This window comes from Pagrus major, chromosome 4, assembly GCF_040436345.1.
Source record: "Pagrus major chromosome 4, Pma_NU_1.0".
Classification (NCBI taxonomy): Eukaryota; Metazoa; Chordata; class Actinopteri; order Spariformes; family Sparidae; genus Pagrus; species Pagrus major.
This window is the reverse complement of record NC_133218.1, coordinates 6,627,739-6,644,067: the sequence shown is the minus strand read 5'-3', so window position 1 is coordinate 6,644,067 and position 16,329 is coordinate 6,627,739. Positions and strand designations below refer to the sequence as shown.

At 39.6% G+C, this 16,329-nt stretch overlaps 1 protein-coding gene across 1 annotated transcript; it reads right to left on the bottom strand.

Moving 5' to 3' along the window:
- Positions 1-11,108: 11,108 nt before the first annotated feature.
- cyp19a1a (cytochrome P450, family 19, subfamily A, polypeptide 1a) lies at positions 11,109-15,086 on the bottom strand. Its single transcript, XM_073464383.1, has 9 exons — positions 14,865-15,086; positions 14,610-14,760; positions 13,882-14,036; positions 13,614-13,778; positions 13,352-13,466; positions 13,135-13,246; positions 12,840-13,002; positions 12,018-12,259; positions 11,109-11,562 (listed from the first exon to the last, which is right to left on the bottom strand). The coding sequence occupies exons 1-9, from the start codon at positions 15,058-15,060 to the stop codon at positions 11,302-11,304; spliced, it is 1,560 nt and encodes a 519-aa protein (XP_073320484.1). The 5' UTR covers positions 15,061-15,086; the 3' UTR covers positions 11,109-11,301.
- Positions 15,087-16,329: the final 1,243 nt, after the last annotated feature.

Genomic DNA, 16,329 nt, shown 5'->3' with positions numbered 1-16,329 from the left:
CACTCAGCTTATGAATGCCAATTCTGAAATTCAGAATGGCAGTGTGTCCTTGAGTGCCTGCTTTAAAGTGCATTATTATTCAGATATGGTTTTAGTTCACTCTCGCTCCATCAACTTGGTTTCCAGCAGCAGGCAGCTATTTTAAAAGAAAAAGCCCTGGTAAAGCTAATATGTGCTAATTGCATTCAACAAACTGCAGACAGACCGAGTTAATGACTAGTTGGTGAACAATAGTGGATCATTTAGCAGCTAAAGAGACAGATAATCCCCTCTGACAAAAGCAGAACTAAAATGTGAGTGAATATGGATGGGTGGCCAGAGACACAATTTCAAATTTCAAATTCACCCAAAAAATGAAAATTCATTATCTTTATCTACTGACCCACATACTGATGGAAAGCCAAGTGAAGTTTTGTAGTCCACAAAACATTTCTGGAGCTTCACAGCAAAACAGCGTTGTAGCATTCCCCTAAACAACTGAAGTAGCTGGGAACTTGTTTTAAAACAGAAAAAATGATGGAAAAAAACCTAAAAATGACTCTATACAGCTCATCTCCTTTAATCCAAGTCTCCAGGAGCCCTACGATCCCAAATTGATTTGAAATTATGTGATCTACTCCTTCAGACGGGGTGCTTGCTGACACTTATAGCTTCGCAGCTAAGGTGAAGATTTCAGCTTAAAAAAGGTTATAACTAACGTCTTTTCAAATCGAGTTTGGATATCGGGGCTTCCGGTCACTTGGATTGCGCCAGACAAGCTGTATGGTTTCCATTTTGAAACAAGTCCCGACGTACTTCGGTTGTTTGAGAATGCTGCAACACTGAATTGTTGTGAAGCTCCAGAAATGTTTTGTGGACTACGAAATGTCCCTTGACTTTCCAGCTGTATGGGGGTGAGCAGATATAGACAAGATTTTAATTTGTGGGCGAACTGTTCCTTTAAGAAAAGCAAACAAACAAAAAACACCTACTCCAAATGAACACTACTGTTTTACCTCTGCTCGATTTATATAGTCGACTGCTTGCTAACACGTTGTGTTTACAGCTTGTTCTGACAACATTTTTTGGTCATATCTTTTGCAGTTCTGGGTTAAATCACTCCCATGTTACTGGCAAAGCAAACACAGGCAGTGTCTCTGAGCACTTTCAGCACAGCTGCATTAGATTTTTAGCAATCAATGTTAAGTTTTGGCATCAGAATCAGACAACAACAACAGAATCTTTGTTGACTCACCACGTTACACATTCAACAAGCATGCAGAAAGAAGTTATTATTGTAGAAGATATATAACAGTTTCTCCACCCACTTAAAGCAGCAAGACGCTGTGTTTTGAGTAAAGGTTGTGACTTGCAGCATCGGGAATCTTACCCTCTTTCTGAAAACAAGAAACAAACAGAGGCATTCTGGGACACGATGTATGAAGTCAGTCACTTCATCACAAAACAGCTCTGTGATATTCAGCACGACAGGCTGGTGACGTTGACGATGTGTAATAACTTCTTAGGGTTGGTTTAGCTTGTAATCAACTTGAATTACTTTCTGTCTGCAGCCTGTGAGACGACATAAAGCTCAGAGTCATGAGTGTGGGGGCAGGTGGGCGTTCAGTCGGTGGTCCAACAACAGTTGCAGGCGATACCATCTCCCAGGTGTGGAGCTGACTGTTGCTCAGCGTGAGCACTGGGCACCAGATGGCATTAGCCTGCCTGCCCACTGCCCAAGGCTGACTTATCTTCGACACTGTGTGCATTTGCGTGTACGTGTGTGTGTGTGTGTGTGTGTGTGTGTGTTAGTGTGTGTGTGTGTGTACTGTCTTATGCAATATTGCAGTGACAAAAAAGATATGCCAGTAATCACAACAAGCTGAGCTACTTTGATCCTAGCAATATAGCTGTGTATTTCTTCAACCTGATGGGAAATGGAGTGTGTGTGTCTGTGTGTGTGTGTGTAGGTTGTATGAACATGAATAAAAACACTGCTATTGCCCTGAGACACAGAAACATAAAAGGGAAGTAAGTCCACGCTATCTTGGTTTACTAGAAAAAAATACATAGACATTTATTTTAATCAAAAGTTACAAGGTCACAATAAAAGTGAAACAGAGTATTATTCTTGCGCACACTTCAGTCCCCCTGGCCTTCGCATGAGAGCTCTTGAGTTTTTGTCAAAGCCTCAGTAATTCAGTTTCTGACATAATCACCGTCATCAGCATCTCTGTAAATCTGCCCTCGGTACTTTGGGTCCATTTAGTTTGTAAGTTTCTTTTGCTTGTATAACTACAAGCTACTGTCAAATCTCCATTTCTCTGCACGATAGGACAAACCAACGGCACTACACTAATAGGAGATAATGACCACAGGGGGAAGAAGGGTTCATTTCCAGTGCCACAATACAAGTCGAGGTCCTGCATTCAGAATCTTACTTGAAGGGACAGTTCACCCAAAAATGCAAACTACATATTTTCATTCTTACCTAAAGTGCAATTTTGCCATTTTGTCTTTATGTGAGATGCTGAGTTTTGGAGGAGATGTCTGCCTTCTCTCAAATATAGATGGCTTTGGGTTTGTTGTACTCAAAGCGCCATAAAAATACTTTTGAAAAACTCAACAGCAATGTGTCTTTCCAGAAATCATGACCCAGTTTGGATGAGAGGCTCTTGATCGTGACAGGGCCAGCCTGGTCAGGGGCCCAACACTTCAAAGTCGTAGGTTCCCCTCTAACATCACTTGTTAAAGTTACGTGACTTACGGAACTTACATTTGTTATTTTTAATATGAATACAAGGAACTACAGGTAATAAGAAAAAAAAAAATTTGGGATTTTGGGCTGAACCCTCCCTTTACTGATATATTATTAGATATATTATCAGCAAAATACTTCACAAATAACAATTACTGATTCATTCATCAGTATGTAGCTTTTCAATAGCTAGTCACAGCCAAGCAAATTCTAAGTATATTATTTTCTATTAGGTAGTAAAATCCAGCGATCCACAATCTATCCTCTGCAGGGTAACATGGGGCAGGAACCTGTGGGCCGGAGGCGGCTTCACTCCTGACAGGTCACCAGTGTGACACACTATAACACCTACAGGCCAGTTAGAGGCACCAGTTTACTAACCAGCATGTCTTTGGACTGTGGGAGACAGAGGTGGAAAGTTTCTACCTTGGAGTACTACTCTAAGTGATGTTATTGAGTACACCTTTAAAAAATATTGAGTATTTCCATTTTATGCTGCTTAACTTCTACCCCAATACCTGTTGGAGGCAAATACTGCACTTTTTACTTTAGGTTTTTTAAGTTACTAGTTACTTTGCAGACTTAGATAATTAATGCAAAATATAGTCTAATAAACGGATCAGATATTTTTTTCTGTTGTTAGTCTCTAATTCGAGCAACTTATAGCTATAATTATCAGATAGATACAGTGGAGTGAAAGTATATTTTTCTCTTAAATAGTAGAAGTGTAAAGCAGTATATGTAGAAGTGACAAGTCTGCTGGTAAGGCGGTACAGTAAGTGTTGGACGAAGTGAAACTTTTTTGCTGAAGGTTTTATTTACGCTGAGACAAAGGAGACAATCTTCTTTCTTTGCAACGTAATGTTATAATTAAGAATTGAGGTTGTTTTATGAAAAAGGTTTCAACACTTTAGCTGTATATTTGGTGTCTAAAGAGTTGATGTGGGCTGGGTGCTACAACTATAAAGTAATAAGAGTCGAGTCAGTATAAAATGTAAATACCTCAAAGTAGAAGTGTCTTTGAATCGTATTCAAGAATACATGTACCTTTTAATTACTCTGCATCAGTGGTAATGACCCATCCTCAGTGAGACACTAATGTAATTTGATTTCGACATCAAAAGGGTGGGCAGAAAAAAAAAAGACACTGCAGCCTCAAACTGAAACCTCCAGGCTGGCTCAAAGGAGGAATAAAAGGAGAAAGAAGAAGAAGAAGAAGAAGAAGAGGAAGCTCTTCCTGTAATGATGAGCAGCACCACCCTCCTCTGATGTTCAATGAGAAACAAATGAGCTGACTTTGCAAAGCGAGCCACATGAGAAGGCCATGAAGTGAGAGTTTCCCTGTGATCCAGTGCCTTTGCTGGCAGAGAGCCTTCCAGTCTGGGCCTCTTCAGACAGACTCGCCCAATGAAAGAGATTCACTTCTGGTTCAAGGGGAGTCGGGCTACTTTATAAAAAGGAAAAAATATTTTCTTGTGTCCAAAGAGCTGGAATATGAAGCTCATATGAACACACTGTGAGGCTGAGAAACATACCAACAAGCTAAATGTCCCACAGCATCACGAAGATCAGTGTCATTGCCAACTGTAGGAGGTACAATTCACACTGACAATGAACCGATGATGTAGAGAGATGAGTGCATTGTTGACCCTTACTGGTAGATGTTTCCATGGCAACCAAGGCTCTCTTATAATGAAGCAGTAATCCAGCAGGGGACTAAAACAGAGAGACAATATGGCCACTGGCATTTGAGAATTTTAGCACAACATTTGTGTGTGTGTGTGAGTGCGTGTGTGTGTGTGTGTGTGTGTGGGCAGCAAGCAGCATGTAATCAATCAGATTGTCTATCAGGGCACGATGCAGGTCAGTCTAAACTTTTTGCTGCGAGGCTCTTACGTCTGAGTTATTTTAAAAGCCGTCTGGCATCCTGCCTCTATAAATCTGTCATGCAGCAATGGAAATAAATGGAACGAGAGGGAAAGTATACATCATGTGACTAGCGAAAACCACAAATGAAGAACCATGGACTTCTTTACGAGAAGGAACAGACTGAATATTTCAAAGAAGTGCACCAGATTCTGCAAGGCGTGCTGTTATAATACCTTAAAACCTCACAGTGATGCCGCTCTCTGCTCCAAGGAAAATGCAGTTCTGTGTTGTGGAGTTGCATATTTCATTTGAGGTGCCCGACCTTAGAATAGCACAAAAAGTGTTTCAAAGTGTGAAAACTCTCACTTTAGAGGACACTGCCATGATTAAACTGCCATCTCTGACAGACACACTGGCGACCTTTCTGCCAGAAGCAGGCAAGGCTGACACAGTTTGAAACCACAAGTATTATTCAGTTCCCCTTTTAAGAATATTTCCTCCACTGAAACACACACAAATACACAGACAAAGACACACATACACACACACACACCACAGTCCCCGTAGTAGACTTGAAGTGAAAGTTACCACAGATCTATTTAGCAGATGCCTGATATCCCACAGCTTGGAGCCAGATTAGCTCAGTATGTACTCTTTATACCCGACCTCTTCACATTTTCTGCACTACGCAGCTGAAACTACCTGAATTTTGACAGGCAACACAATGTTTTCTTTTTTAAAGACAGACAGAAAAACTTTTAAGAAAGTAAGAATGGATTATTTGCCAGGCTAGTAGCATGGTTAGGGATAGGGGTGTCACAATTCTCCAAATTCATCATTCAATTTGACTTTTTAAGGTCCTGATTCAGATCGATTTTAAAAAAAGTTCAGCACTTTTTCTGCCCTGACAATGACATCTGTCATTTACATGTAGATTTCAGAGTTTAAGACATGCACCAGAATGCATCATGAAGACCCTCTGAGTCCTCAAACTCAGGGAAATCGTCGATACTGCATTTGATGATGACATCATGAAACCCATCATTGTCAGGAGTGTTGGTCTGTGGCTGATTGGTCCACCACTTTGGTCCAGAATGAATGATGTCAACATATTTCTGTATCCATGTGATTTCCTGAGCCTCATCAGAAAAATCGACCTATATTTACGTTTATTGTTACGCAGCAACCTCTAGTGGCTATACTAATTATGACAGCTGATAAGAAGGACGTGAGGAAAGTCATATAAGGCAGAAGATTTATTTGCTTTTGTCCACATTGACAACTGGCTGTGTCGTGAACATAGTTGTTCACATACTCATTTATATACTACGCATGATTCTGGAGGATACCACTAGATGGCACACGTTAGCTTGTTGTGCTATTGACTGACATGCTTATTGACTCCTGATCCTGTGACATCCCTAAGCGAGCCAGCCCTTATGCTCACCCGAATGACTTGTTAAAAGCAAGTTTATCTTCAGCCTAAAGAGTGAAAAGTCCATTTACGAAGGTCGGGGAAGGACGATCAGGAGACAATTGTTCGTGTCCAGTGTGAAACCAAAAGTTAACAATTAAGTTTTTTGAATTCACAAACGCAGTGAAGTAACGTCATCTACACAAGGTAACATAAGTTACTTTGTTAACGTAGGTATGTTTGTGACAAGGTAACTTCTGTAACAAGAAGTAAGGTAGTAATTTAACCCAAACCAAGATGTTCTCCTAAACCTAACCAAACTTCAAATGCATGACAAAGGTCCACTGTTACGCTGCAAAGGTCATGTTGCTTTGGGAACAGTGATAGATGTCATTTTGAGAGACACTGACAATCACCCTTTTCAGTTATTTTAGGTATGAGGGTATGATGTGTTACATTGTAATAACTTCGGTGGACTTTGATTTAGCGCCATCATCAATTAAAACTTTAAAAACATTTTTCCAGTACTTGTATGACCAAATATGTGCAAACGCAATGGCATTCTCATCGGCTTCAACTTGGTCTTAAGTGCTAATTAGGAAATACTCTCATGCTTACATGCTAAACTACGATGGTGAACATGGTAAACCTCCCTGCAAATGATCAGCATGTTAGCATTATCATTTTGAGCATGCTGACATTAGCATTTAGCTTAAAGCAACCTCACAGAGCTGCAAATGTGGCCTCAGACTCTTCGTTTCTATACAACTGAGCTAAATGTGAAGTGGTAAATATGATGCGAGGCTCAGAGGCAGTTAATCAACATGTAAAAGATAGATACAAGGTTGGAAATGTTGACTAGCCAGGTGTTGTGGGGGTGTGTGAAGAGGGTGATCACATAGGTCGGGAATGCAAAAAAGCTCAAGGATATTTATTATGGATTAGGGTAAGGATTAGAAATCAAGAAATGAAAAAAGCTCACATCTACAATAATCTTTGATGCACCGAACAGAGAGCATGCTAAGTGACCCAAATCAAACCCAGGATGTTGTGTGATCAACAGGCTCAGCGTCCTCCAGCTGTGACTTCTATATTTAGAACTTTTACCTTCACTGAGGTGTGCACGACCTTTCTGTTGTTTCAGACAGTCTATGTCACAGCTGTCACTGCAGAGCGCTCATCAAGCTCAAGAGCTTTAGAGCACTTAGATGCTTGGTGAAGAGATTCAGTGGACTGGTTGTATTATGTACAGAGCAGACTGACAAGGACTCTTACGGGCCTTTCAGACAGAACGTCTGAAACCCATTATTTCCAGGCTGAACTTTGGGTGAACATTCTGTCTGAAAGTTCTGTCAGAATGACGTACAGACCGGTGACTACACCAACGTCACTGATGGGTTTAACTCTTCAAATGAGACCATCAACAACTATGTGTAGCATGGTCATGTTTGTGTGTGTGGTACTGTGTGTTTGAAACAACAGAGAAATATTAACACCCCCTAAATCTTTTCTGAAAATTGACATTACATTCCGTTACTTTTGGATTAACTCAGTATCAAACATATGCAAATAAAGACAAGAGAAAAGAAATCAATAGGATGACTTTTGTTTAATCAGTTTATGGGACTCGTGAAGTGATGTCATATTAAGGATATTTACTCAAGTACTGTACTTAATTACAATTTTGAGGTACTTGTACTTGATTTCATGTAAATTACTGCAAGTTTATTTATTACTTACACTTACATGTAATCCCTGTAAAAGAAAGACAGAAATGTAACTGAGTACTTAGCTTGTGTATTTAGAAGAGGAAACCTGTGATATGTATATATATATATCTGTGTTTATGGCAGTTCGTATGGGTGCACCAGAGTGAGCGACACTTTGTCCTTATCCATGTAACGTGTGTGTGTTTGTGTGGGCATGCTTACCACTCAGGCAAACATTATTTTTACCAGCCACGACAGCGTCGGCTTTCACCTTGTGAGTCTGTGTGTGTGTCATCGTGGCACGTTTATATATCTTTATTGATTTTTGCCAGTGTGCTAGCATCACAACCCCACCCCCATATTGCTTATATTCGATATATCGCCCACCCCTAACGCACAGGTTGCAAATGTCCGTCTATAGAAAAGGGAATTTATTGGTGGTTTGGACGATAAGGCTTGCCGGTGCAGATTGTACTCCTAAAAGGCACAATGTTGTTCCTTTAGTGTATAAACTGACACGATCATGCTCTTGTTTTTGTGGCTTAAAGGTGTTCTTTAACTAAATATTCTGTCATATAACACCATTGTCTTCATACACCTCATCCCTCGCAGTAATGTTTACTCTTTACTCACTTTTTTCTTTCATTTTTAATTTTTATACGAGTCACTTTACTTTAACTTGAGGGAAGTATTCTAGTACACATTCCATCCCTGGTCAGACAGATGGACAGATAGATGGATAGATGCTGATGGTGATTGAAGTGACAGTATAAGGCCCTTACATAAGGAAGTGATAATTAAGGCATCTTTTCACCCGGGAGCATCTCTCAACTGTAGTAAGTGCTAACAAAAATGACAGATGTTGTTGGAAGTGGCACTTTAAAACTTAAATCACCACGTCTGTTGATCCTCATTTGACCTTATCAATGATCAGCTCTCAAAGGATTTAAGAAGAGTAACATGCTGCAAATGTGAGGAACCTAGTAGCACGCCCACACTGAGTTTAAAAAGCCTGAACTCCCTTCCAGTTAGTTAGAACTGAAGAGGCCTCTTGGATGAGAGGTGAAACATCTTCCAGAAACTGACACAGGTCCAGCTGCCTACGATACAGCGCTTAGAATTACCATGACCCTGATGACTGAGAACCTTCATCAACATGTCAAGTAGCAACAGATTTACTGGATATTCAGCTCAATATTTCCCTTTTTTTCTTCTATTTACTTATTGATATTCTTACTCTCAATAGTGGCTTTAAGGTTTACAGGGAGAATTTTGTTGAAATGATTGTTTTCCGGGGAAATCTACAAGATACTTCTAACTAAATGCAGTCAGAGCTACTGCAGTGAAAATGAGATGATTTCCATCCTCATGGAGCCCAGGGATGAGACTGGGGTTAATGAGAATAGTGATTCATCCGCTATGTCCCGCGACACCTGCAAACACACACACACACACACACACACACACACACACACACACACACACACACACACACACACACACACAAACACACAAATAGCACTTTAAAAAAAACGTTTTACAGAGAAAAAACATAATTATGACAAAGCTTGAGTCTAAAGGCAGACTAATGCAGTATACACACACACACTTACGGCTCACACATACAGCCATAACCTTGTTGCAGAGGTGGTGAAACTGTCTGTTGCAGATATTGATTAGCCTACCAAGCACTTGTGTGTGTTTCTCCTAACAGATTCTAATCACTGTAATCAGCACAAGCAGCTTCCAGGTGATTGCGTGTCAGTGAAATTGAGACTCTTATTTTAGATGTTTCAGTGTGTTGCATCACTGATAGACACCTGATCTCTGGAGGAAAAGCACCGCACAGCCAAAAACCTCCTCTACATGCGTATTTTCTCGTCCTCAGTGCCTCCTCTGTTTCTTTCAAACACACGACTGAGCAAATATGTTTGTAATTGGAGCCCCCATGGTCTGTCTGAATAATCCTTTGAAAGTCTGGGTGTTTAGAGAGTGGAAGCAATACAAATTGAAACATCTGTGGGTGAAAATGTATTGCCACGTTTGCCCACAGGCAGAGCAATAATGAACAGATTGGTTCTATATTTGGCTGTGCTGAAGATCACATCGTCGTGTTGTGTTGTGTGCTGCAGAGCCCTCTGCTGACTGATATTTGCAAATACAAAATAAGAAGAGACAGAGAGCAATATATTTTTACTCTCTTTATCTGATATGCATGCTTGCACCATTCCTGCTCATTAATATGTGACGTTTAAAGCTGTAGTTTTTACTCTTAAAGTAAATAATTTTAGAAATCCTCATAAACTTCTCGTAGTTAAAATACACTTTATTTAAAGAGCACTTTTCAGAGACAATGCAGCTAAAATTGCATTAAAATAAAAAAAACAGAATAAAATGGTGAGTTAATTTTTTTTAAGTGTGTTTGTGTAGCACAGGCAGATTCAATTTCTTCTTTAGAAGTCAAGTACCAAAGTGCCAGACTTTTAGCTACTTTCACTATGTCTGACCCGTAAAGCTTAGAATTGAAATGTTTTAAAACTTTTTTTACACTTTTTTCCCGTCCTCTTTGCTAATTAGTTTTCACATTTGAAAAAGAGCCGTTGTATACTTACAGAAAAAATTATCTTTAATCTGTCTGTTGTTAGTTTGATTCTCATAAATTCACCCTGCTTAAACAGCCTTGGTTAAAACTTTTTCAAGAAATTAGAGTTTAGCTACAGGCATAACTAATGAATGGGCTAATTAGCCTTTAAACAAATGGATCAAAGGGCCATTTTGAGACAGCTTTCGGCCCCGTGCCACCAGTAGAGTTGGTCTAGTGAAGGATTTAAAAAACAAAGAACAGAAGAATTTCTACACCAAGTTCTACTTTTTAATCTGGAAAATGCTCCTGATATTTTCTAGTCTAAATATATGTGATTACATTTAAACTTTATAAAATAATTTGCCTTTAACAATCACTTTTAGTATTTTCATTACATTTAAATTTACCATCTTATTCTATTACATAATTTCAGTGTTAATGAAGGTTTTTCTATCATGTTGATTCACGGTGTATCAGTCAAATCACTAGATGTGTTATTTATTACAGCAGATGGAATAACCAGTTTGAAATACATTACTTTTGTATAGACTAGAAAAATGCATGTTTATGTAGAAGTTCCCCATAACTTTATATGTAATAAAAGATTAAATGCATAAGGTTTCTGTACAAGTCTTAATTTAATGTAATCAGGCTGAGGTATTTAATTATTCAGCAACATAACATTGAACTTATTAGATGGAATTAGATAGAAAATGTAAACGCAATTAGTTCTTGTTTTTTTTTGAATGCACGAAAAAAGAGAAATGACCCCAAAAAAGGACAAAACAAAACATTGGCACAATAATTTACGTTTACTTCAGTGGTAGCATGTTTAAATTTACATGTCACATAATGGATTTCAAATAATACAACTTTAATACAAACAAAATATAATAGTTAGCTTTGTACAGTCATAAGATAATACAGATGAAGAGGATAATATAGTGTATGTATGTATTCTGTTTGAATGCGTCGGTACAAATGAGTCTCAGAGTGTTTGCCAGCTGCCTCTCTGTCTGGGTAAGAATCTCATGCTGAGATGAGATTCTGCCTCCTGCTGATGCTCCACAGGCTGCTGGGAGAGGTTGTTGGTCTGTGGGAGGCAGTCCAGGGTCAAGCCCTCATGGGGACAAACAGAGTACTGGGAGAGCAGCGTTACCAGGATGGATTTCATCATCACCATGGCGATGTGCTTACCGACGCAGGCACGAGGTCCTGACCCAAACGGCTGGAAGTAACGTCGAGGAGCCTGAGGGAGGACAGAGGAGAGGGTTAGTTTCTATAACATAAATATTCATGACATAAAGAAAACAACTAATTTAGATTTAACTTATTATTAGTTTGATGCTTCTGTGCTTCATCAGGACTGTGGTGCAGTGGTCTTATCAGACTTCATTGTCAGTGGCAATTTAAACAAACAGCCGACTAGTTGATCAGATTCTGATTCAACTGTTGCTGGATCTTGATAAGTGCACAGAAATATGTGACATCAGCTTTTTCAGCTGAGCCCCGCCCACTTCAAACCAGTGAGAAAAGCAAGAATTAAATAAGAATAAGTGAAATATCCCAAATTATTCGAACTTTGTCAGAAAATTGTGTCTCTACTCATGTTACCATTGTTCATAGTGAAAATGTTGGATGACAAAATAGGCTTTAAGGATTGATAAATTGACTTTATCTAGTCAAAAATATACATCAACTCACATTTTTTTCAAAGTTTTCAAGTCTGAATTCATCGGGTTTGTTGAAAAACTCTGTCCGGTGCATGTGGCCGGTGTTCAGAATGATGTTAGTTCCCTTCGGTACCCTGTAGCCATCTATGATGTCATCAGACAAAGCTCGGCGCATGGTGAAGTCCACCACAGGGTGGAACCGCAAGCACTCGTTGATGAAGCTCTCCAGCACATGCAACTTCTGAGGGTCCCTATTCTGAAGCTGTCTGTCACCTACAATGGTAGAGAGATGTCATTACTGTTGGGCCTCTACAAAACAGTTTCAACAAGAGCTGACATGACATTATGAAGTTATTCATTATTGCAGGTTTGATGTATTAGACTCCATTAGTTCTAGCTAGCTGTACCTAATAAACTGGCAACTGAGCGTATGTAAACTGACTTTTATTTTGCCCCTTTGTCTCATTATTATCACACAGGGTTCCTGTTAAAATGCATCTCTGATGTGCAGCAGATCGCATGGTAACTCAGTTTGTCTCCAGATGTAGAAATCCTGATCCACATCTGACAAAAAGCCAGTCACATATGAACATATGTCATTCATGTGTGAACATTTTAAGTTCTTATGTGGTGCACTTATTATATATAGTTGAGATTCAGGGCTGTCTACCAGCGCTAGATTTTTAAAAAAAAAAAGACTTTTGGAAGAAATCCCTGATGAAAATGTTAATCTAGCCTCTTTATATGTGAACTAAAATTTTAACATTAAAAGAAAAAAGAAAAGAAAATAATATCACATGTTAACATGACATTTTAACAAGTGTCGGTGTCTTAAAGTTCTCCAGCTACTTGCCTATAACTGTGTCTATCTCCTGCAGCAGCTGCAGCTCCACGTCTGGATTCTGTTTGAGGAGCAGCAGCATGAAGAAGAGGCTGATGGACAGAGTGTCTGGTGCTGCGATCACCATCTCCAGCACACACTGCCTCACATTCTCTGCAGACAGTTCACCGTGGTTCTGAAAACACACACACACACACGTAGAAATGTGAAAAAGCTGACTGGCAAAAAAAATAAAATAATTGTATTTCACCTCAAGAGGATTTCTGATATCTGGGTTAGAGGAAGTGCATTCAGTTCTCAGACTAACCTGTGCAAATATGAGCTCTGCAGTGAAGTTGATGTTGTCCAGTTTATCAGCCTGCTCCATATCTCTCCTCTTCTGTTCAACAAGGCTCTCTATGGCATCCTGCAGCTCCTGGCTATGAGATAACAGATATATAACATTTGATTATAAAACATAATTCAGCCAAAACACATAAAAGTGGGCTTACATATGTATGAAGAGAATGTATAAAATGACTCACGCTGCTGTCTTGTGCCTCTGGTGAATCCAGCCAAACTTGAAGTAGATGTCTGGTTTGATGAGCACAGTCTGCCACGTGTCAAAATACTTCTGGATCTTCAGCAGCAGCTCTTTCTCTGCACACAGAGTTATTAACAAAACAGTAGTGAGATAAATTCACTGTAACTTCACTGACCCAAACTAAATGTGTTTGAGCCAACTTTCCAGACAAATAGATTTACTGATTTACAACTGACATGATAACATAAATTATGCCTACTCACCATCCACAGGTATACCCAGGAACAGTCTGTTGGAGATGTCCACCACGGTGCAGCGTAGCAAACTGAGGACATCCACATGATCCAAAGTGTCCAGGTTGTCGAGGTGAGTCTGTGTGGAGGAGACGCAGATCTCCACCGTCTGCTGCAGGCTCGGGCCGGTCAGAGCTGACAGAAAATCAAGGTTTTATGATTCAAGTCAATATTTAGAATATCTTTCAACAAATAACTTGATTAACCACTGAGGTTGATTCAAAGGTTAGAATTGTACCTTTGGTGAAATAGGTGCGTATCTTTTTCCACAGAGTCACGTTGTTGTTAAATATGATGCCTCGTTCATTCATGCCGATGCAGCTGAGTCCCTGTCTGCTCCCAAAACGTGACGTATACTGTCCATTCTTCAGCACATGGTGCACTGCTGATGCCCTTATATGATAAAAAATACATGAAATAAAAATAAATAAGTATGTCGATTCACAGATATATATGAACTAATCCAAACTAACGTTGAGTAGTTACTAAGTAGTCCCTCACTACTTCATGATTACAACAGCTAGCTTCCGAGTTGACTTATTGTGCACTACCATATTCATGACGTAATGAGGGCTGTAATAATGGCTCTGCACAATTAATTCCTTAACGAACCAAAGAGTAGGATTCTCATGAACTAATCATTACATAATGATTCATTAATATAGTATCTCTCAGTCTGTTCTCTTCTAACTCATCATTATCTTCTGTATAGTCTTCAAGTTACATTTATTCAGGAATTACTCATTAACAACTCGTTAATTATCATTCCTGAATTGTTGCTCTTTCAAAAAATGTATACAAGTCCAAGTCCCTGTTTACAACTGAAATATTACTCATTAGATGATTGTGTCTTAAAGTGTAATGACATATTTTGACTAGAATTTTTGGAGTTTTTGCAGAGAACAGAATATCAGTTTACACTCGGGGCGACCCTAACTTTATTCATTAGGATTGATTGTTACCGACCTGCTGAGTATGAGGGTTTCCTCTCCGTTGATCCACACTCTGACAATGTCTCCATACGTCTTGTTGTAGTAGTTGCTGGCTGTGCCGATACCGGTCCAGATGAATCTCAGATAAGACAGAAGTGGCCCCAAGCCCAGACAGAAAGAAGGACCTGTTGTGGTAAATGACAATAGATTTATATCAGTAATGTTAAAAGAACCGACAACAGCTCGAAGACAAAAGTAATCAACCCTGATAAATGATGGTTGGACCTACCTGGTACAGATTTCTTCTCTGTGTGGTTCCAGGCAACCAGCAGCAGACAGACGAGCAGTATTAAAGTTCTGGTCGCCACGGAGATGCCCGGTGTTCCCACAGCAGTGGCATTGTGGGACATGGAGACCAGGTCTGCCACTGCGGTGTCCAAACCTACTTGGGGCATCACCAGTTCACAAGCAGAGATCAGATCCATAAGAAGGCAGGCTTAAAACACAGCGGCACAAACTTGAAACGAAGTGATGAAAGCTGTCTCAACAGTCGGGGCTTCCTCTTTATATGTGGCCTGAGCTGACTAGCAGCCAGGTCAGGGTAATGCAAACGCCACAACAGAGGAGAAAAAATTGCAAACAATACTCGAAACCTTGACGGGTTGGATTTGTGCCTGTGTCCTTGAGCGAACAGGATGTAGTTCAGTGGGTACATGTTGTGGTGTGATCAAATGTTGGAGCGAGCTTCTATCATGCGTTGTGTTTGACATTTTGGTGAGACTCAAGGTTTGACCCTCCTTTGAACATCAAACGAATCTGGTTGGAAATCCTACAAAAAAACCCATCTGGCCTGTGAGAACAAAGGAAAATCTGTTTTAACACAGCTTTATCTGTCTTGTGTAATTAAATTCACTGTTTTCCCACGAAGCATCCACACTTCAGGTTTTCTTTGATTTTTGAAGGGGAAAGCTGGAATTGAACGGTACCTTTCAAAAACGCTCACTGTCATTACAATCCTTCCAATGTTCCCTTTGCTCATGGACAATTATTTGATGGGATTATTTAAAACGTACAGTATTTGTGATTTTTGCAAGTCAGACTACCAGTAGATGGAGAAGCAGAGCTGCGAGGCATTAATCAGGGTCTTTTAATCTATGATATACACTGACTTTTATGATAACATTATCATTACAGCACACGTTCTGTAGCAGCTCACTCACTCAGGGCTGTTGCTACGCTTGAAACCAGAAAGTTAATTAAAGTCTGCGAGGCTAAGACAAGAAGTAAGAATTACATTAACATCATACCTGTTTTAGCTTCTTAACATTGGTTCCCTGTCTGTTTTTGGATTGATTTTAAGATCTTATTACTGTTAAGGTCCTTCATAGCCTGACATTAGATTATATTTCAGACTTTTTAATCCTTTATGAATCTTTTTTGACCTGCCAGAGGAAATGAGGTTGTTGGAGTCAGTGTCTTCTTTTAAGTCTCTTCCTTTAGGTGAAAGTCAAAGGTGCAGGCCACCTCTGAAACAAACACTGACTTGGACTTTTCAGTGACAACAGCATGTGGTGTATTGGCAAAAGATTTGGAAATATATCTTGGTTAATATTGCAATGTTTGACAACTGAATGCTACATCCTCACTGAGGATGGAAGATGGTTTGATACGTCCTTGTTGTGAGTTCCAGGATTCTGTCGTGACGTGGTATGTGTAGTCCTTTGTAAGCATTGTAGGCCATTCAAGATGGGTGA

Bases quoted from the DNA above. Each gene is read 5' to 3' on its own strand.
- cyp19a1a (XM_073464383.1), bottom strand. From the start codon at position 15,060: ATGGATCTGATCTCTGCTTGTGAACTGGTGATGCCCCAAGTAGGTTTG. The intron at 13,247-13,351 runs GTGAGTCATTTT...GTTATCTCATAG, and splicing joins CAGAGGCACAAGACAGCAGC to CCAGGAGCTGCAGGATGCCA. The intron at 12,260-12,839 runs GCAAGTAGCTGG...CTACCATTGTAG, and splicing joins GGAGATAGACACAGTTATAG to GTGACAGACAGCTTCAGAAT.